Below are 23,922 nucleotides of genomic sequence, written 5' to 3'. Positions count from 1 at the left end.
TCAGTTTTGTTTGTAATAATGATATTTGGTCCTGCTCATCACCTTGATTTTGCCACTGATGTCTGATTTGCTCAGATGCTGAAAAAACTAAAGTGAAAAGAGGGATATAAATAAATTTCTGATTAAGCCCATTAATACAGCAGTAAACCTCTTAAACAAGATTTTTTCAAAATAAAAAATAATAATGTGATAAACCAGGTTAGTTTAAATGACTTACATTTATAATATATGCATCACTGTAAACCTGTGTTACTCGAGGGCAAATAATACACATAAACCTGCAGGGGCTATTAGGTTACAGTGAGAATACAGTTAAAGCTTCACTAAAGTCAAAGTTCCCAATGCTCAGCTGAATGGCCTGAACACGGATGGTACTTGAAAAGGCCACAGATACTATAATGATAGCCCTACGGTGACATTTGATTCTCTTACCCCAGATGAGCCAGAGAAAGGGTAGTCCTGAAGGAGACACAATCCACGCTGACAAGAAGTCCATTTTGCCGCTGACAACTGACCTTAAGGAATCCTGGAACAGTCATGGGAAAAAAAAGACATGACATATACAGAGACATAGACTCCACACCCCTACAATATCAGTAATGTAGGAATATGCTTTAGAGACGTATTTGTATTAGAACTTAAAACTGTACACTTGATTTTTTTATCGTTTAATTTTACCATCAGCTGTTGTTCTATGGCTTCTTTTAGATTCTCTTTCAGAATCAGATGAGGGAGCGTATGTACCAAAGGTTTGGACACACTTTCCCACTGAATAGGAAAGTGTCTAAATCTTTGGCTGGTCATGTACATCACTTGCTAGCCCCAGCTTGTGACTCTCATGTAATATATACACTGGAGTCATAGAGATAATCTTCAATTAGCCTATTAAATTGAAACTTGCCAAACATTTTAACCCCATACTGTTGCATCATAACGCTCATCCAAATTCTGAAGATTTTTCCTGAATCCTCAAAGATTCATCTAATGATGCAGAATCAAAAATAATCCAATCCAGTGCAAGAAATATATCATTTTAATCAGCTTCTTGGGTAAAGGTTTTTTCTCAGTTAAGCAAAGATGGCGACAGGAAATGACATCATCTTTTGCTTTTAATGCAAGTTGAGCATGAATGTTATTATTCAAACCTATTATATTATTATTGCTATTGTATTATTGAAAACGATTTCCTGTCACCACAGGCATAGCTGAGAAACTGATTAAAATTATATTCTATCCTGGACAGAACCAGAATATTTTTGATTATGCATAATTGGAATTGTTTATGAGGATTCAGGAAAAACCTTAATTTGGGTGAATGTTTTAAAATGACAGTACAGGGCTGAAATGGTCAGCAAATCTCAGTTTTACTGGTTAAAGAAGGATTATCGCTGTGATTCAAGTGGATGTTATACATGAGAGTAACAAGCTGTGGCTAAGAGCTTGTATGCCTTAAAACAGGGCAAAAAGACATCTTTCTGAACAACATTTCACATTTTTGCAACATTTTAAACCTCTATTTAATTGAATGGAAACTGGTGGCTACATGGAAAACAGGAAATGCATTAGAACATTTGAAAAAATATAAATTGCAACTGTGTATATGGTTTTTACAGGTAATTTCCCATCAATGCATAAGTATGATCCACTGTCAGGATCATGGCATGCTACTGTTGCTAATGTTGGGAAAGGAACTGTTTGGAATTAAGACTTTAGGCCGTACTGTGGTTCTATGCCCACTGCATTCGGTTGTCTTCCTTATTTGACCAGGAAGAGCCCTCTGCGCATTTTAAGTCAGTTTGTAATCACTTCAATTTATCTGCTGCAGGAGTGGAACAAATAATACTGGTTTACTTAATTGAAAACTAAATATTTTCTCATCTGAACAGACAAAATGAATTGACGGCAATAGCTCTTTGACACATCTCCCCTCAGTCGATTAGTTGCACTCCAACAGGCTTTGATAAGAATTAACTCACACTCAATTATTTTTTCGCTCTCAAAACATTTGTGTATTTCAGAGCCCCCAGTATACTCTTTGAGCATACAAGGGCAATTACTTCCTTCTTCAATGAATAGAAATTCCTTTCTGAGGTTAAAAGTGCCCATCCTCTTATCATCCGTGTCTTTTAATGCCTTGCGTATGTAAACATAAACATGGTCATTATTTCCCACCTAAAATTAAACTTTTGCTCTCATATGTGTTGTATTTTACAGGTTTTTTTTTTGGTAGTAACTAGATTTCTTTCATTTGTTTACTGTACAATGAAAAAAGCCATAACTTGAGATTCTGAGCTCAAACAGCACGTATTCCCTGAAAAGAAGAGAAGTGTTTGGCCAACACAGAAAGGTTGCCGTTGGTCTCATGAGACACCACTTTCTTTAGGACTCATAATGAAAGCAGACACAGCCTACCTGACCTCCCCACATTCCCATTAGCTATTCAAACAACTGCCTCAATTGCTTTAAAAATAAAGCCAGTAAGAAGAATGGTGATTTAGATGGGTTTCATTTTTTGGCATGAAAAACCTGGGATGGTGTAGCATTTGTGGAATAAGTGTGATACTGTGTCATTTAACAGCCGCTCAACATCAGATAAATACTGGACTGAATGGCAATTTGTCTTCAAATTTAAAAAAAAAGAGTCATATTTTACTACAGCAGTGCTCATTGCCACACTTTTTTTCACCTTGTTCTTCACCATTTTCTTACAAATGCAAATTAGAAAGTCTGATTTGAAATTTGATTCACTTTCAGAGACAAGGCTGCCAGTCTCCCCACAAGGGCATTAAAGGTAGCTCAACCATTCAGCGTGACCTCCTGAAAGGTAGGCTTTTAATGGTGTCTTTCATAACATCAGCAAATGGCTCAATACACTCAGTCCTAGACCAATTTAATGTGAAACCTCATGAAACCTATCAATGTACAGAAAATGAAGTTTCAATCTCCATGCAGCCGTGCAATTCAGATGTGGTCTTACATCTTAATATCCAACTAACCTCTTACCAATCTCACCAGTTGCCTAAGGGTCCAATTACATAAATTATAAAAGCGGTGTTCTGAACTGTTACTGCTTTAAAACTGAACTGCAGATAAAGAGAATTTCTAAAAGCTGCAGATTAGATTATCAACAGAATCTAATCACATCTGAATCCTTTAATTTTACATGAAAACATGGCCTTCTTTAATCAGTCTGATTAGGACCTGGCTGGACATGTGCTAAAGGCAGACAGAACACACCTCGTGTAGAGACAGGCTAAATCATATCAGCTTGGTCCAGCAGTTTGGCAGCATCTTGATAATATATTTGTCTGGTACAACTTCAAGGTACTCAAAGAAACCAAAGTTGGCCGTCTGTGTGTTATGTCACCACCCCCTTCAGCGCAAAGTATTCAAGTTTATTGGACTACTTTTCAATACACAATCATATATCTGCTCTCCACAGGAAAAAGTTGAGATTCCAAGAGGCAAAACCTTCTTTCAACCTCTCCCAACTCAAGTACATTCACCTGCCTAGAGAGAGAGAGAGAGAGGCACAGAAAGAGAGAGGCAGACGCACACACACACACACAGGGTGTACCTCCTGCTTAAGAAAACGCCAAGAATCTTTGAATAGGTGAGCGGATTTGCATGAGAGAAAGAGAGCTCTGCTTACCTGATGAGTGACGCCAAGGCTCGGGAGCGTCTTTTTGTCTTCCTGATCTACAGATGGCTCTCTGAACACAAGTGAGCAACGGAGATGTTAAAGAATGCCAGTGGGACTCCCCCTTCTCTCACTCCTTAGTCTCAGACAGAGGCAAATAGATAAAGAGAGGGAGAGAGGCAGTAGCAGAGACTGAAGAAGGAAGAAAGGTGTGTGTATGAGAAGTGTTGGCGGTGGTTATAAAGGGGGTCACATGAAGAAAATAAAGGTCACAAAACTATAACAATTTCACTGCTGCCCTGGGGATTTAAAGAATTGTAAGGTTACACAGGAACAAACTGGCCATTTAAAAAGTTGTAGGACCTCTTGTTTCAGTAGAATTGAAGAAATAACTATAAAAGTCAGAGAAAGTTGCTGTGAGCCAATAATAAGAGTGGAGGAACATGCCTGTAGTTCCTTCTATCCTGTCTTAATGGGGCGGATTCATGGATCTCATTATTTAGCATTTCATTCTACTGGGTTGGAAGGAGCAGAGCAGCCCTCAAAAATACAGATGCAACATGGATGTCTTCACAGTTGCTAGTTTGTAACATTTATGCTCATACATAAAGAATGGAACAGAGGATCCACATAATTGTATCTTCTATAGTGAATACCCCAGGGGTGACTTGTTCTGCTGCAAAAATGGAGATAGAGACAGGGCCAAGCACTGACTTTCAACACTGGACTATTTCATGCTTTCTGAAAATGACTTTCTACTGCCTTTTCTCAGTTATATACTTCCAACTGAATGGTAGCTGGAGAATACCAACATTTCCCTGGTGGAACACAGCAAAAGCTCTTGGAGTAGGACAACACAAAGGCTATGTTTATTTTCCACATATATGTATTTTTCATTTGATCTGCTGCTAGTTCACACTTGTGCAGTGGCTCTCTGTTGACAATATGCACAAGCTATTTGCTCAGGAAACATAAAATGCAGTTATACTGCTGCATCTGTTCTTCCCCTATGGGTCAGCCATGCAGTAATGATAAACCAATCACTGTCTGTGAGAATAGTGCTAAGAAACTCCCACATTTGCACAGCAGGCAATAAAGAAAGGATGATAATGACACACACCCTCACACTGGCACAATTCAAGGACTGTTACCTTATGTTGTGCATACTGAAAACTGCCAGTGTCCAGTGTCTGTTCTGTGTAGTGTGGCGCGTGCATACAGGCAGTGCGAATGTGTGTGTGCGGCCCAGATGTGCTGGGCTGTATAGTCAGAACTGGCCCCACAGACAGCCATTAAGCCCAGCAGCCCAGGGCTGGAAGGTTAATTCCATCGCCTGGAGGAGTATGTAGGTGGGAGGCAAGAGAAAAGGAGGGAGAGCGGTGGAGGATGAGGGGGAGAGGTGGAAGGGGGAGCAATGGGAGGCGAGGGGGCTGTGAAGCTCAGCACTCAGTTCGTACAAACAGCACCGTCAGCAAGAGTGGAGCCGTTCTACTGCCAGACGAAGGAAGAAGAGGAAGAGAGCTGGGGCCTGACAGAGAGGTGGGGGGAGGTGAGGGGGGGATGGACAGAGGACCTGAAGATGAATGGTGAGAGGGGGAATGCAGGGAAGAGGAGGGGAATACAGTAAGAGGGTAAAAAGTATTCATGTCAGAAGGTTGGACAGGCAGAGGGTGCAATGAAGGGGACTTGAATGAGCAAGGTAATGGAGGGAGAGGAACGGATGGAGGAAGGAGACAGAAAGATACTGTAAAATGGGCGTTGGAGTGATGAATAGAAGACACAGGAGGAGCAGGGGAAGAAGGAAGATGGGAGGAAGGAAGGCTGACATGAAGAGTTATTTTGAAAACAGGAAGTCTACTGACTCAGACCAGTGCAGCATGGAAAACAAGGAGGAGGATTAATCAAAGCAAGAAATAATCACTAAGATGAAAAGTAAGACAATGTGTGGAAGAGGCTAAGACAGGGACATGTCAGGGAGACTGATTCAGAAAAGTAGAGCAGGAGTGAGATATGTGATATTTTTGTGTTTGAGTTCCTCTGAATGCCTGTGGGTGTGTACAGTACTTGTGTGGAGGGTGCATGGTGTAACGGGTATGCTTAAACATCTGGATAAGAAATGTGGCAGATCAGATTCTGTCATTTGTCACAACGAAAGAAAAAGCTTAATTATAAAACGAGTGTAACAGCTTGGAGTCAGTAGCTAGCAGTTTAGACAGGCACCCTAATAAGAGATCCACACCGAGAAGAGGATTTAACTAGTTCACTTCCCAGCTCTTAAGAAACGGTTAGTTTAATGAAAAATGGTTCAAGACTTCTGACGGCTCCAAAAAAGCCCTGGAAAATTGTCTTTGTGCATTAAGCTGAAGAGTATTACATCCACACTCTAAGCCTTGGCATTAGCTACAGCCATCTGACCTGATGATCTGATTGGAGCCGCAGCTTCTGTTGCCTGCTGCAGTACAGCTGCCATATCAGTGATGCTTCTGTGTTCTAAATCTGTAGACAAGGTCAACATGGTTTTTTTTCTTCCTCCAGTCAATCTGGCTCCCTGTTGACCACATTAGGAGGAGGAGATCTAACCAGCAGCTGCAAACTGAGTGTATGCATCACCAGAAACCAGTAACAACTATTACAGGCATCAATAAAATAGCAGCACTTTCTTAAAAGTCTGCTGTAATGATGAAGAGCGAGCAGGGGCATGAACCTTGTCTCACTGCTGATTGTGAGAAGAGATACTCAAGTTGCTGTCTCTAGGTGGCATGTGGACCAAGTGACTAACATAAAGAAGTGGTACCAGTGTTGCCAGGTCTCTCCGATGGTGGCACCTGTGCCAGATTTGGTGACACCACCTCTGTTTTACAATGTAATGGAAAAAAAATCTGTATTTTTCCAAATTATTTTAAATAACCCTACCATCCAATGTGCATAGCCTATACTTATAATAAAATTCAGAGACTTAGAACACAAATAGGAAAACCACTTCTTCAGTAAGTTTCCACCTCTTTTTATGTCCCACATTTGCATTCTCTGCCGTCTGTGTGCGTGATTTATTTGTAGCCAGTTTTTCTTCTGAAGAAGAATTTCTGCTCTTTGGCGACATCTGTGTTGGTTCATGCACAGTTTAGCTCTCTCACTCGCGCTAGCTCATTTTTGGGGAAAGGTACTAGAAGCCTACTACTTAAAGAAGGACTTGATGGTGGGTTTCAGCCACTACTAACTTCAAACTGGGACTTCACGAGATGTATGTCATGCATGCGCGAAGCTCATGTGTTTGATCCTTTCGGTCCACACCAACTCTGACCTCTGGGCAGCGTCTCTCGTCAGAACAGTTGTCTGTCAGCAGGAGGACAGTATGGCCTTCACTAGGCTGACTGACAGCAGAAATGTATTGGACAAAAATAGTCTTCATGTATTCTCATCAGAAATCAGCGTTATTAAGGGGCGAGTGACGGACCTGCAGATAAATGTTGCAATGACCGCATTGCAGAGACTGTTACATCTGCCCACCATTTCCACAGTGAGAGCAATTTTACGTGCATAACCTGTTTATTTTGCTGTCACACCCAGTGTGACCTTTGAAAACAATCAGTTGCACCTTAAATAAATTTGGTCGCAAAATGCGACTGATCACTCACAATCTGGAGCCCTGTGGAAGGACATGTATCGAGGTTAAGATGGATTTGGAAAAACCCAATTAAACACACTGACACACTCTTTGCTGTTCCCCTTCAACCCACATCACTGTGCCCCTATGCATGTTGGCAGCAATGTTAAGTTCAGAGCTGTGTGTCTATGTCAGGATGGATGGAGACGCTTGAGACAACCAGCTGTGGTGTCCAGATTGGGAAGGGATTATTTCCCAAATCTCTCCCGTTTACCTCAGCCGCTTAACAAGCTCCTACATAACCATGTTAATTCACTGATTTGCAACTTTGATTCCACTGTTAATAATAAACATTGTTGACCAATCAAATGAGATCTTGATGAGGTTTTATACAAATCTTTGTCTAAGTACAACATGAGGTTTACTGAGAAAAAGTGGCTGGGTCTATAGTAGATAAAATCCCTATCAGACTAGTAAACATCATTAGATAAAGGATATAACTGATGGCTAAACAATGCCAATTTAATTGCAGTAACATTTAGATCAATAGTATAAATGAATATTCATAAGTTGCTGCTACTGCATATGATCACACCAGGGCCAGGGAAGAAGCAAAAAGCCAAAGCAGCAGACTTCTTCAGGAAAGTGGAACTCTTCATCCACCAAATTCCTGTGTGAAATCTTGGGGTCAGAGGCTGGACAGGATTGCTGAAACAATATTATTAGGTCACTGAGGGAAGAGGAGAAGGGTCAGATAATAAGACTCAATCTGGCTGAGTAAAAATACATGGAAGGGAAAGTGCTGACGCCTCTTTGCTCTCGCTCATCCAATTCCCAGCACTTACACTGTGCCACTGATATTCATGCCAAGCTGTCCATCCATGGCCCACAAACTTTAACGTTCACTGTCTCCACCGCCCCATCTATTACCACACTGTGGCAATGAACAAAGGGAGAGCAAAGCAGAGCACGTGGTGGTACGTGGGGAAGAGAGGGCCGAAGAGACATAAAGGGAAAATATTGAAATTTGAGGCCAGAAAAGACAATAGTTGTATCTACTCCTGTGTGGATCATTCACTTATTCAAAGCCACCTCATACGCATACAGAGACAACGCACACACACACGCTTGCGCAAATAAACCCACACACTCACATACACACAACCAACATCAGAGGCTCCTATCACAAGCAATTCAATATAAAGATACACAGAGCTCAGGCAATAAGCTGATCCTGGTGAGAGATGCTATACTCTTTGACAGGTGGGGCTGAGCCACACAGCCCAGGCTGTTCTCCCAGTATCACTAACATAACAGAGAGATTAGAGGATGAAACTGAGCTAAATCTGGGCGGGCTGAAAATGGGGGCAAAAACACAAGACAGGAGAAAAAAAATATCGAATGGATCCAAAGCAAGCCTTTAACAAAAGCTATTAAGAAATAAAAGACCACTTTAATAACAAAAACTTTGTGTTAGATCATTTCTGTTCCTCTATGCACAAATACACCCACACACAGGGCCCGTGCACACATGTAAATGTACCCCCCCACACACACATACACACACACACACACCTCTGTACTTCTACATCTTCTATGAAAGAATCTCTACTGACATTTTTTTTTTCTTTTTAGCAAACTTTCACTCTAACTCTCACCACAGTGAGCCACTCACCCATAAGGTTCCTCCTTACCTCTTTCTTACAGCATTAATATTACCAGAGAGGTGACAATTTTGCAATTTTCACCTTGGGAGAATTTTTTTTTTTTTTTTTTTTAATGGAAGGAGGTCTGGTACTGTAGTTCTCAAAGGAGTGATTCAGTCATTCAAATTCAGTTTTCCTTACTTCTGATAATTACTGAGTGCGGATGCTTGCTGGAAGAGTTTTGTCATCTCAACCTGCCAACCAAGTCAAAGCTACTGTTAAGGCAGGCTATCCAACACTGTTGTTGCAGTTTAGCAGTCTATTGTAGGCTATTGTAAATTAACCTATACACATTACTTATCGACCATAAGCACAATGCAGATACTGTATGCAGTTGTGGGGCAACAATCAAAAAATTATTTTGATTGTGGCCCCACAACACATTAATTCAAAAATTTCAGATATTATACTTTTTAATGAAGTATATATTTTTCATTATTTCTTTTTGTTATATGGCAAATGTCTTGTGTCAAATCTTACCATACCATTTTGAACAGTTCCAGGAATTGTGTGTACCCTTATACCTTTTACATATGAGCTCGTGCTAAACTAATTACAGGCCAAAATGACCTCACCTCTCAAATATGCCTTCATTCTAAAAGGCTCAAACCGGTTCTCATAGGGACAGAAGTAGAAGAGCACACAGACATTAACAAAAAATCAGGCCTAAATATACCTTTGCCAACAGATGGGCTTATGGCTTTGTTGAGGTGGAGCTTGCTATCCTGCCCATCCCATTTTCAGAAAATCCACTTTAATTAACATATCAGAGCTCCAAAGAAGGCTAAACCTCTTCTCTGCAAACTGTAGTCTGCCCAGTTTGAACTGACCAACCGTAGAGCCTATGATAAGGCTTGCCAAGCAAACCACAAGGATAATCCAGTTATACCAGCAGCTATAAGCACTGATCTGACAGGCTCCCTCTGAAGTGCTATAGCTCACATTTTGATCTAACCAAAGTGTTTTCATGTACTTCAAGTCAAATTTTATTTATAGAGCCTAATATCACTAATCACAAATTTGCTTCCAAGGGCTTTGCAATCTGTACGGCATACGACTCCCTCGGTTATTAATCCTTGAATTGGATGAGGGAAAACTCCCCAAAAAACCTTTTAACAAAAAAGAAAAGGATGAAACCTCAGGAAGAGCAGAGGATAATTATTCCAGGATGGGCAGACATGCAATAGATGTCATGTTTACAGAATAGATGAACATTACAATATGGACAATCAGAATGATACAATTGGATATTGTAAACATACATGAATATAAAGAACATGAACCAGGTGAATGAGCAACTTCCAAGTGCCTCCAACAGACCTGAGTCATGCCCAGTTCTGACTACAGGATGCAAGACCAATAATAGCTCGAACCGATTATCGTAGGGCATCAGAACAGACAAACGGCAAACAACCATTTTAGCTCGTAAATGTGGCCAACACTGACCAATGGGAACAGAAATCACTCTTCCGTTCACAACACTTTTGGTATATTGGACTGATCCATAAACACAGATTTTTAACTGCTACTTCAAGTTCTCTGTGAAGGATAGACAACACAGGCTGCTGCCCTCTTTGCGCGACCCACAGATGGGTCCAAGGTCTTTTTTTTTTTAACTGCTTTTCTGAACACAAGCAGCCAGTATCACACACACCATAAACACTGCTTAGTGTTTTCATTCTCCTGGCCCTTGGCACCTCCAAGTTGTGAACAATGGCAGGCCCTGATCTGTCCGGTACCAACATGTAGTCTGTCATATCCCTTATCCAAGAATTTATGACTTTATAATCATGTAATCCCACACAGTGACCATCATATCAGACAGAAATCTGTGGAATCTGAACAAGGCATCACACAACCTCTCCTCCAGACAAAGACCTGTAAGGACAACAGACTACACAAATACAGTACAAGAGAAGCTAAACCAAAGCACATCTTTCACACATATCAGGGAAGGAAACAACAACCCATTAGAGAAAGAGAGAGAAAGGATAAATCTGATTCTTGAAATCTTGTTAGCTACATTGTCTGGCATGTCCTCCACTTGAATAATAAGAATAAAATTATGACCCGCAAGTGGCTTGCAGAGCATGTGCCTATCTTTTAGTCTTTCCCTGTGCCTTCTATCACTTCATTCCCGCTCATACAACTTAATCTTTATGTGTCATAGGGGTAATGGTAGGGTGACCATGGTTCCCCTCCACTTGCATATTCACAAAACCCAGAGGACTGCGAGGGAAAGTTGAACAGGCCAACAGATGGAGGCTATTGTGTGAGGGAGGGCGCAGGGAAGAATGTGGCAGCAGTGCCGCAGAAGATGTAAGGAGCTGTGAACATGTGCATGTGATTCAAAGTGTGTTTGTGCATGTGTGTATGAAGTCTACACTTGTTTTGTGTGTACAAGTATGTTATGTGTATGTGTGCACGTGTGCCTTTGTGGTTGCATCGGGGGGCAGTTTAACACAAGATGCTTGAAATCTGTTGCCTTGACTGCTCGGTTAATAGAGTCTCCTGGAATGTCCTCTCCTGCAGTTTTAATGAACCCGAAGCCAAAAGGCCTAATGAAGCATGCTCTGTTTGCCAAAACAGTCCCTTGACCTCCCTTGACCCGCACCACTCCCACGCCACTTGAAGGGGGGGTCTCCATGGTGACCAGCCTAAAGAGTCTACCGGGCCAAAGTTGTCAAAGGGACAAAGGATGAGACTAAGTTGGAGAAAACTAAGCACTTAAGACAAAATATGTCAGCACATGTGCCTGCTTATGTTTAAAGATGGAGGTGGTTTCACTAGTTTAAGATTTTAAATGTTGCGTATTTTCTCTTTTCTTTGAAAACTGGTCTTTTTGTCGGAATAACAAAGATCTGCTGTTTTTGGCAAACAAAGCACGTTTCATAACAAGCTCTTCCCCCTTGTCAGCATCCAAAGACCTAAACATATGCACACAAACTCAAAAGCATGCACACACACAAGTTGGTCCTCGCTGCAGTTTAACTATTCTTTGTTCAAGCTGAGTAAGAGCCTCATTATTTAATAAGTTAAGACCATAACGCAGGCAATGCTGTTTGTATTCAGGAGGGACGCTGGTGTGTGTGCGTGTACGCATGTGTGTTAAGTATGAGTTAAGGATTAATAAAGTGCAAGGCACCTAATTAAACAGTCTTTGTTTATGCTCTATAGCAATAGCATGAACTCAGCAGGCACAATGCAGGGTGGTATGCCAGGTCGCTATGCTCTCATTTAAATAACTACAGACAAAAGCAATGAGAGAGAAGGGGGCAATCAACTTCAAAAGAAATTCTTGCTTAATTGCAAAAGTGTGAGAAACCAGTAAAAACAAAAGAGGATAAGATGATTAAAGTTGCTGAACAGTGTTTGCAATTCTAAAAAACTATCAGTCTGACCTGATTTAAAGGTAAAGATAGAGTACACTGAATATCTTTAGTGGATTCAACTAAATAATTTGATTAAAAGTCTTATTTTCCCATTAAAGATTACAGCTCGACAGGTTTCTAAACAGGGAGTGTGAATTCCTTTGAGGCTGAAATGGACAAAAACAATTTCTAGAATGAATAATATCTGATTAATGTTTTTCTTGTGGCTTTTGTGATGCTGCTGTGAACTGCTGAAGCACAACTCTACGAAGTTTGAAGATTGTGTGAAGAAAAACAAACACGGACGTTCAATGGTTTCCTCCAGCACCAAACGTATGACTAGCCAAACATGGATGGTTGGACTCTTTTAATTAGACTGTGAATCGGTCCTGAGACCCCTCACTCCCCAACACACCCCCTTAAAGAAAACAGGGTGGAAAACCTGTATGGGCCAGTCGGTACTGTTCTGCCTGTGCACATTCCTGAATCCAGCGATCTAATAATGCCATTCATTATAAACCTTATTAAAACAAACAGACTTCATATAATAATAAATATGCCAGAATGCATACATTGTTATAATCCACAGAAATTAAAAGTGCCGAGGAACACTGCATCACTGTACCTTTGTAACCTGTCTCTCTCTCTTCTCTCCCACTTCTTTCAACTACACATTGAAATAAAATAATCAAGGTTATTTAAATGAGTGTGGAGACCGCATAAACTGTGCAAAGGGTAACGAACATTACAGGCTGAATGTGTTTATCCATTCCTGATCTTGCAAAGTGGTGAGAGGGGGTGTGCTGGGTGGGTGGTTAGGGTCTATTTACAGACAGCTGTAACCACAAGCAGAGGTATATGCATGTTAAGGGACCAAGCATGGCAAAAAATATGCAGATTTTTACACACCATCTCAATAAACAATATCAACTGTGTGTATTACAAGTGTTGTGCTTACTCTGCTTGATCTGTTTATTTTATTTTTATTTTGTTGTCAGCAGAAGTAAGACCAATTTACATATTGCACATAGATAGCATCTAGAAAAAAGGGTGTCAGGAGATATTCGGGGCAGGGCTGGAGATTTAGTGTGATCTGCCTATGAGTGCGAGAGGAAATGAAGGGGTTCCCGAGTGCTACCAGCTGACACTCCCTTGCAATCCAAAGACTAATTGATTAAAGGGCTGTGATCATGTGTGTATGGAGATTTTACTGAGTGAGCATGTGTGCATGGCAAATATACACCATATGGGCAAGGGATTGCACCTCAGTTACTGTGAACAGAGTAACTGTGCACAGCCTCTTTGGCATAAATACTATATGCGTAAATCATCACAGTCAGGCCTGGGATATCGCAGACTCCCAAACAGACATGCCGCAATATTGATGTAATAAGTGTGAGAATCCTGGGATTTTTATTAACCCTTTGGAACACAATTATTTTAAGACAATTACCACAAATACATTACCATCCTATAATATTTGGACACTGTGGATTAGGTTAATGCTATGAAGAACGTCTGTACCAAAGCGAGGATTAGGCGTATTTCGTAGTGCTGTGTTTTATTGTACTGTAGTGAGAACATGCATCAGGGGCTGCTGTTAGATGAATCGACGCTACCAAATTGAACTAATTGCACTGTTGCCTGCCCAATGGACCCCGTCTGGGACCCAGGAGAGCAAAACGTTGAGAGCAGACGAGTACATTACTCAGTCCAACTAATTGCTCGCACCTGTGCCTGCCCAGTTCACTCTGCCGGGGATTCTAGGGGATGATAAAAAGCAAAGCTGAATATACACTATGGGTGGGGCAATGGAATCTGAAGTTTACAGATATCTATCGTAATGTGGATAGGTCAAGGTTTGCAGGACCTAGATGATGTGTTTTTAGTCAGTCTAATGGTGCTGTAGCTATAGTATAGTGTCAGGTTCCACCCAGCAAGATGGGTGTGCTGTGGGTTGTACATTCATAAGTTTATTTATTGCTCACTTTGGCTCTGAAGCTGGCCTATGTAAGCTGCCTTTTTTGTCACCAGCTCAAATACCCAACCTCAAGCACCAAAATTAAAAAGACATGAGGTGATTTCTTTGGTGCAGCAAAAAAAGAAAGCATTGGTTTTGGATTACTAAGTTACGAATCTGTCAGGGCCGCTCGGCGGCCGCTGCCTCTCCTCTGTCTTTCTCTCCTCTGCTCTCTCTATCCTGTGGGCTCTGCACCTCAGCTGTGTTGCATTCCAGTAATTAGCGACTGGTTTTTTGAAGCGCACAGCTGGGGTGCATCCTGATGATTACCTTCTCCTTACTTATACCTCTGGCAGACGCTCCGTCTTCGCCGGAACATTAACTATGTACCGCGTAACATACAGTACATGTGGGTAGAATGCTACGCTGACAGACACTGTGCGTTTTGGCTTGACTCTACCACACTACCTACGCGCTACGCTACTTTACACTGCACTACATATTTCTGATTCGTCGCCGGATCTTTGCGACATGTAATGGACAATACTTACCCTGTTTCCTGCCGTTAGTTTGTGTGTTTACCTGTTCGTCCTGGTCTCCTTAGTCATCACTGCCCTTCCCTGGTTGTAAGTATTATAGACCCTGTTATGTTGTCACTTTGTTGTATTTATTCCAATAAACCACCTTTTTTGTACTAGCACCTGGGTCGGCAAACTTGAGACCAACCTCAGTCCTCCCTCACCCTCCTGGTGAGGGGGACTAAACCATAACAGAATCAGACCATTGCCAATTCAACCCCATCTGCTTTAAGTTTCATAAAGACTGGAGTGCCACATGATGGACATTATATGGAAGTTACAGCACATAAATAAAAGAGCAGCTGAAATGGAAATCCTACTGGAATGGGGGTTTGTAACTTAAGGCTGATCTACCTTTTCCACAAAGGGACAACAATAATTTGAACTTCTTTATAATGGCAGTGCAACTATTAAGATATTGTCATGTTATACTGTGCATCATATTAAGAATTGTACCATTATTTTCAAGCTTGTGGTTCACTTAGTGTTCTTTTCACCTGTCAAATCGTCCTTTCACATTTAAAGTGAAGACGATATTGAGAGGGGAAGCAAAAAGAGGATAGGAGGAGGAAGTGAGAGGAACAAATGAGAAGAAAAGGAGTGTGCTGAGATAGCTGTTTTCTGACCAGAGGCTTCCTGGGCAGAGCAGAGATGATCTCCAAGGCTCACAGCATGAATTCCACACACCCTTCACCACACAAACAGCATGAATTCTGTGCACCACATGCAAGCATCTTGTGGCTCCCACACACCATACACCATGCCTCAGAGAGACACAAACATACAGAGTTAACACATGGACAAAGCATCCCTGCAGGCAAGACCTCAAACCCTGACTGACATGGCATCCACAGTGTTCTCATTATAATCACCAAACAGAATGTCTTCATCCAGAGGCGAAACAAACTCTACACAAAAGTCCTCTTCATCTTTACAACTTTTTTCCATTCAGAGTGATCATTTCTATGATGATGTTGTTCCTTATGGCCTACACAGAATTACAAACTCTGAAAGATAAAACAAGTGCCCAACTGTAATTCAGTAACTCCAAAGCGTAACTCCTAACAGGATATTCATTACCTACTTGACTGTGACTTTTACTGGGCAAAAACAAACTATTACTGCATTTGGCTCCACACTGAAAGTACAGAAAGTGCACAGCATATACATTCTTACACAACTTTCACTATGTGCAAACATTTGCTCAGTTTTATTGTGGGAACTAACTTTTTTTGTTCTCACCTGAAGACTTATATACATCTGCAAGCAAAACACACAACTGGTCATATTTTCCTTTGTACAACTGATCAGGCACTGTCTGATGTTGTTGACACACCACCTTCATTGTTGTCCCACCTTCTGCTTGTACCTTCATAAGGTTAACACATCTCTCAAGAGGTATGATGCACTATGCCCAATGTAAAAGATATATAACACCATATATATATAACACCATCTGTTTGAGTTTGTGTGAGTGCGCATATACATAGACACAAGGGCACAAAGCCATCCCCTTATGGCCCATTGTTTTAGAAGGGTATGACTCTTGCACCCCTCCCCTAGATGTCAAGGGAATAGAGCACAGCCTGGCTAATATTTAACTAATGACTGTGCCTTCCAGACTCCACTGCCCTCCTCTTACCAACTGCCAGACCTGAGCCATCTCTGCAGTGAACGTCACTGAAGTGTGGCTCTGTGAAATAGAATGTGGAGGCTCTGCAAAGTATCAGGGGAGAGGGGTACGAAAGAAAATAACTGTTGGAGAGCCCATAAAGGAGCTGTGAGTGAGGGAGAGATGGATGCACACTGTTGTGTGGGAGGCCAGTGAGTCCAGCAGTCTGAGAGAATGCCATATGCTACCTTGAGGCAGGCAAGGTATAGCAAAAAGCAAAGGAGAAGCAGAGTTAGACAAGAGTGGCTGGTTTCCATCAGCGCTGATATTATATGTGTCTGGCCTTCAAATTTTTCATCAAGAAGCACACGTACCCCCCTCCCCACCAGTCTTCCTCAAAGACAGAGGCTATGCTACTGACAAGGGGAAACGAGAACAGGCTGAAGGAGGCAGCGGAAGGAGCAACAGATAAGGAGAATGGGTGAAAAGGCATAATTAGATAATGAGGTCTGTGTTTGTCAAGAGGGAAAGACAGAGGAGGAAAACAGAACTCTACAAAGGCAAAATAACATAAAAAGTGGAAATTAACAGGAAGATGGGGGAGATGTAAGGGTAGATAGATATAAAAGATGCAACAGAGCTGATTATCGCTATAGTGCCCCCAATGTGGACCAATGCCAGGCAAATGTAGTATTAGTTACTTCAATAATTAATCACCCTGGGAGCCTGTCGTTGCGGCCATGCACTGACCCATTTCTCTAACATTTTTCTTAACAGCAACACAGCCCCAAAGCCCCTCTTCTTCCACAGCTTCATTTAGTGATGCGGGGGTGCAGGTCCAAATCCTTTGGGTCAAGCCTGGTCATTTATTAGCCACGTTTCTCAGGAGAAATAAAAGTAATCTTGCTGCTCATCTCAAAGGCTGGAAACCATGCAGGGAGACAGAATAGCGACCTCGGCTGTGGCCCAGTGGGCCTTGCTGACTGTCTGTCCTGGTAAAATATGAAGCCCATATGTAGGACAGCCATCTGAAAGAGAGACCCAACAGGGCTCCTTCAGGCTTTGATGCTCATCACCACAAAAGCAGATGGCAGTATCCTGGTCTTCAAACTTTTTTTTGCCCCTCTTCTTTTATCCATTCCTATCCGCCCTATTAGCCCCCTGCCTGCCATGGTCTAGCTGCCTATAGTTAGCTCCCAGGGGGTGCCCAGAGCTATGGAATGAAGTCAAGCTTCCCCATTGACACAGGTCTCTCTGGATAGCTTTGAATAGAAGTCAAATGAGTGAAAAGGCATGTTTTAGAGGACAAAATGGAATAAGGTGTGGGGTGGATCAATACTGCAGGGTTGTTTGGACTTGAAATGCTTTGCTCTCTGTGTGCTCAAACAAAGCAGTGCTGACTGCAGGTGGCAAAGAATTTTTCCGGACATTGGATAGAAAGTAACAAAGGGTGTTTAATGGAAGAGAAACCCGCATGCATCTGTCTGAAAGACTGTGATTAAAGTGGAGAGATAACCCACTGTGCCTGCTCTGTATCCATTCCTGCACTCTGCACTAAAACAGGCAGGATTCGTCACTAAGGTCCAATTCCAACCTGTGTGCTGCTCGCACCCAAGCAATTTCTGAACCAGAAAAGCAATCAAGGACTTAAAGGCAGACACAATGCAAATAGGTCTGAAAGTCCATCTGTAGCAATCCAACTGTCCCTTCTGCACCTGTCTGTTCTCAATCTCAGCCTCTCTGTGGCACAAACCAATTAACTGTTTGATTCAGAGAGGGGGAGGCACACCCTAATTGATTACATGGTGATAGTCAGTTCAATTATCAATTTAGGCACAAAAAGCTAAGCAGTAGAGATACAAAGCCCATAAATGTGCTGAATGAGCACAATTTCTGTGTATATTTGTTTAAATGCAGGAGTGAAAGTAAAGGAGGAAGGTAGGGAGACAGAGAGACTGACACTTACTGTAGCTACTGCAGGTTGTTTACTTGCAGTCTCTTACTTACACCTCTCCTCTGCTGCTTCTTTCTCCTCAGCATAGACATTCTTCAATGCCTGAAGTGCATAAAGAAACACACACAAACAGATAGACAGAAAGGCACACACACACACACACACACACACAAACAAACACAAATATTTGCATGATTACAAACACAGAAGTCTATTATATGGACTATGTTAATATGGGATTATAAATGCACATACATCCACTATATAAACATATATAATTATAACAGAGAGAAACACAAACTTCCATTTGCACACAATCATAGGTGCAAATACATGAACACACAAATCCGCATGGGCATTCAAGGATTTGCAGCAATTGACTCACTTGGAAAAAAAAAAACTTTCTTCATCATCCCTGCGATTCTGCTTTATTTACTCTGTCATGGAGAGCTGCTCTGTTCGATCAGGCTGGAGAGGCACTAGGTCGGGTGACTGTGCTAACGAAGTCTCAATGTGCCGTCTGTCGGCAGGGTAATTTCCCAGGATAGCTCCGTGTCTCACCACTCATGGTTGTGCTGGTAAAGATAGAAGGAGATCAGCACCTGAGTCATTGGATAGAAGAAACCAAATGGGTTAAAATCTCTACTTCTATCCACTGTCCTCCCTCAATGTCTCAGCTGTTCCACTAGCCTGCACACTATCTTTCACTACCTATCACTATTAAGAGCAGTGTTTTTCATAGTTGCTGTCACACAATATGCAGAATACAGTACTGGAAAGTTAAGGTGTAGCTTCCTGTTTAACATGACACTATACCAGATGGGACAGCATGTAAAATAGAGCCTATCAATGACAAGTCACTCATGCAGCTGGTTTATAATTGAAAAATGTGGAATTAATAATCATAATGAGGGTGGTACTGGGCATTGTAGAAGCAAAAGATATGTTCCTGTTCTAGCAGGATTGTGTAGAGGCAATTCTTTTCTGAGTTTGGTGATGTTTCATTAATCAAGCTTGTGTGCAATCTTGAAATGTACATATCTGCACAATTTTGGCCATTATATAACACAAAAGATTGTTGCACAAACAAAAAAAAAACTGTTGCATAGACCACATGCAGAGAAGTTGCATAGAGCTGAAATAAATTCAGACCACATTGTTTGGCATGGAAGCTGCAATGGTGTATTTTGGATGCACACACTGATGTGCACATCAGCCAGTGCAAGGGGCATACAGTTGCCTTCACCTATACTGCCCACTGTAACATGCTGGCTGACAGAGACATCCACGTCATTACAGATCCTTGTCAGCTATTGAGGACTGTTCAGACAATGACACTTAAGTTACACTCCTTTTCCACTAACAAGGAATGGTCCAGGAACAATGTGCTGCTCTAGATGGGCAGAATGGAGACAAGGAGGTGGTAGAGAAATAATGCACATACTGCTTGGATTGATGGAGATGGTCTCTGTGTTAAATAATTTTTAAAAAGTGACTGCAGACATAGTGCGCCAAGGAGACTTTTCCATCAATCCGACAGGGTCCCCCCTAGCCCTGCATAGATTTCTAAGGAAGCTGTGTATTTATGTACAGCAGGGGTCTGCATGGACACAAGGCACTGCAAGTAGACCTACCAGATGGTTGTGTCCAGCTGCTAGTAGGAGGTCTGCAGTCTTTATCTACAGTCAGTAGGTCTTAACATCCTCCACACACACTGCCCTTCTCCAAGCCCGAGGCCCACAGGGCTAAAGTTATGAGGAAGGCAGGGTGTCCCAGTGCAGGAACAATTCCCTACTTCCCCTCAGTCTGTTTTTTTTTTTAACTAGCAAAAGAAAAGACCTCAGTGACAGCCACTGCTCAGAAACGCAGGGGACCGGATTTTCACGCTGTTCTTTGGCAAGGACTGTCTTCCCTAACTGCACACACTCATACCCAAGAATGCCTGCACACAAAATGACATACACAGAGTTTCTCCTCTGAGGGCTAAAGCTGGTCCAGAGCATCAGCAGTGTTGGAGAGACTTAGAGAGGGAGAGAAGGGAAGTCTACTAGAGAAACAGTAAGAAAGAAATATAGAGACAGACACAAAGATGCCAGAGACGCTGAGCCACAATGCATTCCTAATCGACTTGCTGCCGACTTGGAAATCCAGCATTCTCATCTAGTCTATGCAAAGTCAGTAGTGAGATGTACTGAAACAAACTGAGGGAGACAGAGGAAGGAAGGTAGGAACGGACTGGATAAGTAAATGGTGCAATGAATAAGTGTTGTTAATAGAGAGGGGTGGCAGGATCTAGATTTAGGATAGTGTGTCTGTTGCTACATAAGGTGAATTTTAGTTGTCTGCTTCAGTGTCCTCCAGAATGCCACACTGTTACCACTCAAATCTCGAGGAAGTCATTTTTCAGAGAGAATGGTGTGTGTGTGTGTCATAGTGTATGGGGGTTATCTTTTATCTTTTGACCCAGATTTGAAGGAGAACTGAACAGAGGACATGAAAGACACGGCCCTCCCAGCAGAGCAGGGGTCATGTGCAGTGTGCAGACTGAACACAGGCGCGCACTGGCACAACCAGCCAAGCAGAAAACACTATTATGCATACACACAGTCCATACAGACACACATACAGTAGGCCCACATGCTCGCAAAAGTAGGCACACCTTCAAAAATCTAAATATGATTAAGATGACCAAAAACAGGGCATCTAATATGAAAATCCAGTCAGACACACCTGCAACGGCTCACACGACAAGCCAGTACCTTCTCATCTTCATGTACATAAAACATACATGGATTACTTATGTCTAATTACTGGCTGATTACTGGCCAAACAGCCCTTCTGTGTACCAAATCTAGCACATGACTAATCACATTAACATGCAAATGCTGCACTCATCTAGACCCATGCATTTCTGTACATATTGAATATTGAAGCTCTGCATCCACGACATTTTTCCGTTATACAAGCACACACAATGACAAAACGTGAACGAGCTTAGCTGTAAGCATGGCAAAGGTGAAGGAGAAGGGTTGCAAGCTTTCCTCTCAATAGATAGAGCCTAAGGCTGTGTTCAAAATGAGGTTCAAAGGTGTGAAAAACGCAGCTGTCCCCATTCATTTCTATGTGGGACTGCGTTCACCGCAGCCAGCACTGGCACCACATGGGGCTCCGGCAAAACAATGAAGCCCTGCGCAAAGAAAAAGTTGGATCTGGCTCAACTTTCACGGCACTGGATGGTCACATCATCCGGCAAAGGTGCTGCATCGGCCAATCATGTACAGGGAACGATTGGAACGTGGATGCCTACAGGAAAAGGACTCATTTGTTTACCTTGTTAACATGAGCATTGACTGCTATTCACTGTTGAATTTTGGGCACAGCACACCATAAGGATATGCCATGCATTTTCAGTAGCACTGGATGTTAAACAATGTTTTCTCTCTATCAGTGCCGACACATGATGTCACCGTCTGGTATGGTGAAAGATAAACCAGACCCAACTTTTTGCCGCACAGGGTTGCTGGTACTGGCTGCGGTGGATGCAGTTTTCCATATGTCAGTCAAATTCAAAGGAATTGAGCAGATGTGAGGTGGGTGGCTGTGGCTCAGGAGGTAGAGCAGGTCGTTTCCTAACCGGAGGATTAACGGTTCAATTCCCGGCTTGTCCAGTCAACATGTCAAGGTGTCCTTGAGCAAGACACTGAACCTCCCGGTGATGTCACCGGTGTGTGAATTTGGGAGTGCGAATGGGTGAATGGCCGAATAATGTGAAAGCGCTTTGAGTGTGCTGTAAAAGCATAGAGAGGCGCTATACAAGTATAAGACCATTTACCAAACTCAGTCTGAACGCAGCCTTAGTGGAGAAAAGCTGCAGCTGACAACCAAGATAAAGAATAGGGTGTGTGCATTTTCTTGTGGATGCTCCAAAAATGAAAAATAGCGAATATTGAGTGCAAACATATTTAGAGTAAAATTTTAGAAGAAAAAAACAAAACAGACTTACAGAAGGAAACCTGGATGCACCCAAGACACAATATTGGGTTTCTGCCAGTGTTAAATATGGTCCCTCACCTAAGACCAGATGGCTGCTCGCTTCTGACCACCACCACACTCTCCTTCTCTCAATTTTTGTCTCTCCAACAATCTCCTAACTCTCCCTTGGGGATGGTAATAGCTAAATGCTGTCATTTCAGCAGCTCAACTTAGTGCCACAACCAATTGTGCTCTCACAAAAAAAGTCTTTACTCTAGATATGAGTGACAACCTTTGGCCAGGCTCCTACGACTACTCCTTATAACCACTGAAATCCCATAAGGTACACTTCTTGTTAGAGGTGACAAGTCAGCTTGCAGAAGAAAGCCATTACCAGAGAAGAAAGGTATCAGACAGTCTCCTGCTGGTATAAATTGAAACCAAATACAATGGCTCCAAGTCAAGAAGTATACCGGAAAATCTAATAGAGCCTTTTCCTTGCCTTGCTGGTAATTCTTGTGAAGTTTTTTTTTTCCTATTATAAGAAATGTTATTGACAAGATTTTTTTGCAGACTTTAAGAGCATGCTATGTTTTTTCCTTTTATTCAATTAATGTATAAAGTATATCAAACAGCAATGTGCTATAGAGCTCCTGACAATATTTTGACTATGTCTTATTTTCATTTTCTGACTTTCTGAAATCTCTCATCACCTACTTAGCAACTGCAGCCCTCTTCTCTGGTCTCTGTGAAGCCTGGGAGTTTGGCCACATGGCTCAGGGCTGGGCTACAATGCACACGGATGAGGGGGGTGGATGAGGACAGTAGTGGGGGCTCAGAGGCATAAAAGTTCCTTTCTTCTCCACCCTTGCCTCAAGAGCGGCAGCTTGCTCTGACATTTACTCAGGCTGGAGGAAACAGAGACGACGGAGGAAACACACAAACACACACACACACACACACACACACACACAAACACAGAGGGAGAAGCCAGGGGGTGATGTGTTAGCAACTGCCGGCTGCACAAAGTGAATGGATTAAATAATCATACCTGTAACATCAGAGGGTTGACAAACACACAGAGAATTGGCTTTCACTGCCTTTATCTAAACCTTTTATCTTCTTCTCAGTGGCCATTCATCCACAACTTCTATTCCTGGCCTCCTTTTTTATTTGTTCTCATTTAGATCTTGCCAGTGAGTCAGTTAAGCCAACACATATTTCCATCGTGATCAAGATCACTGCCAAACACATGCACACAACCAATGCACAGACATGGGCACAAGCAAACAGACAGTTCAGACACACAAATCTACACACAAACACACAAAATTATGGCCATCCTACTGAGAAGCCAACAATGCCAGCAAGTCCTGTAGTCAAAAATGGGAAACTTGGCCAGAGATGACAGTGAACACAGCTATACACCATTTGTTTCACAAGAAAAGTTGACCCAGTGAAATAGCTGATTGCTTTGTATTGCTTATCTTGTGGTATACTGTATGTATTCTTGGCTACTTGTACA

General features: G+C 42.1%; 1 protein-coding gene across 3 annotated transcripts in view; it reads right to left on the bottom strand.

The window, feature by feature from the left end:
• Positions 1-23,252, bottom strand: part of nphs1 (NPHS1 adhesion molecule, nephrin) — a 56,983-nt gene extending 33,731 nt beyond the window's left edge. The window contains exons 1-5 of one of the 3 annotated variants that reach the window (XM_020620100.1): positions 23,115-23,252; positions 18,811-19,027; positions 18,438-18,527; positions 3,653-3,713; positions 433-526 (exon numbers count right to left, since the gene is read on the bottom strand). In XM_020620100.1, the coding sequence (XP_020475756.1) occupies positions 433-496 (64 nt within the window). In that variant the 5' untranslated portion in view covers positions 497-526; positions 3,653-3,713; positions 18,438-18,527; positions 18,811-19,027; positions 23,115-23,252. The remainder of the gene's footprint in view (positions 1-432; positions 527-3,652; positions 3,714-18,437; positions 18,528-18,810; positions 19,028-23,114) is intronic. The other 2 variants (XM_020620101.1, XM_020620102.1) reach the window with 2 other exon arrangements.
• Positions 23,253-23,922: the final 670 nt, after the last annotated feature.

Source organism: Monopterus albus, unplaced genomic scaffold (assembly GCF_001952655.1).
Source record: "Monopterus albus unplaced genomic scaffold, M_albus_1.0 scaffold232.1, whole genome shotgun sequence".
In the NCBI taxonomy this organism is placed as follows: domain Eukaryota; kingdom Metazoa; phylum Chordata; class Actinopteri; order Synbranchiformes; family Synbranchidae; genus Monopterus; species Monopterus albus.
The sequence above is the reverse complement of the archived record's forward strand: the minus strand, read 5'-3'. Positions and strand labels throughout refer to the sequence as shown.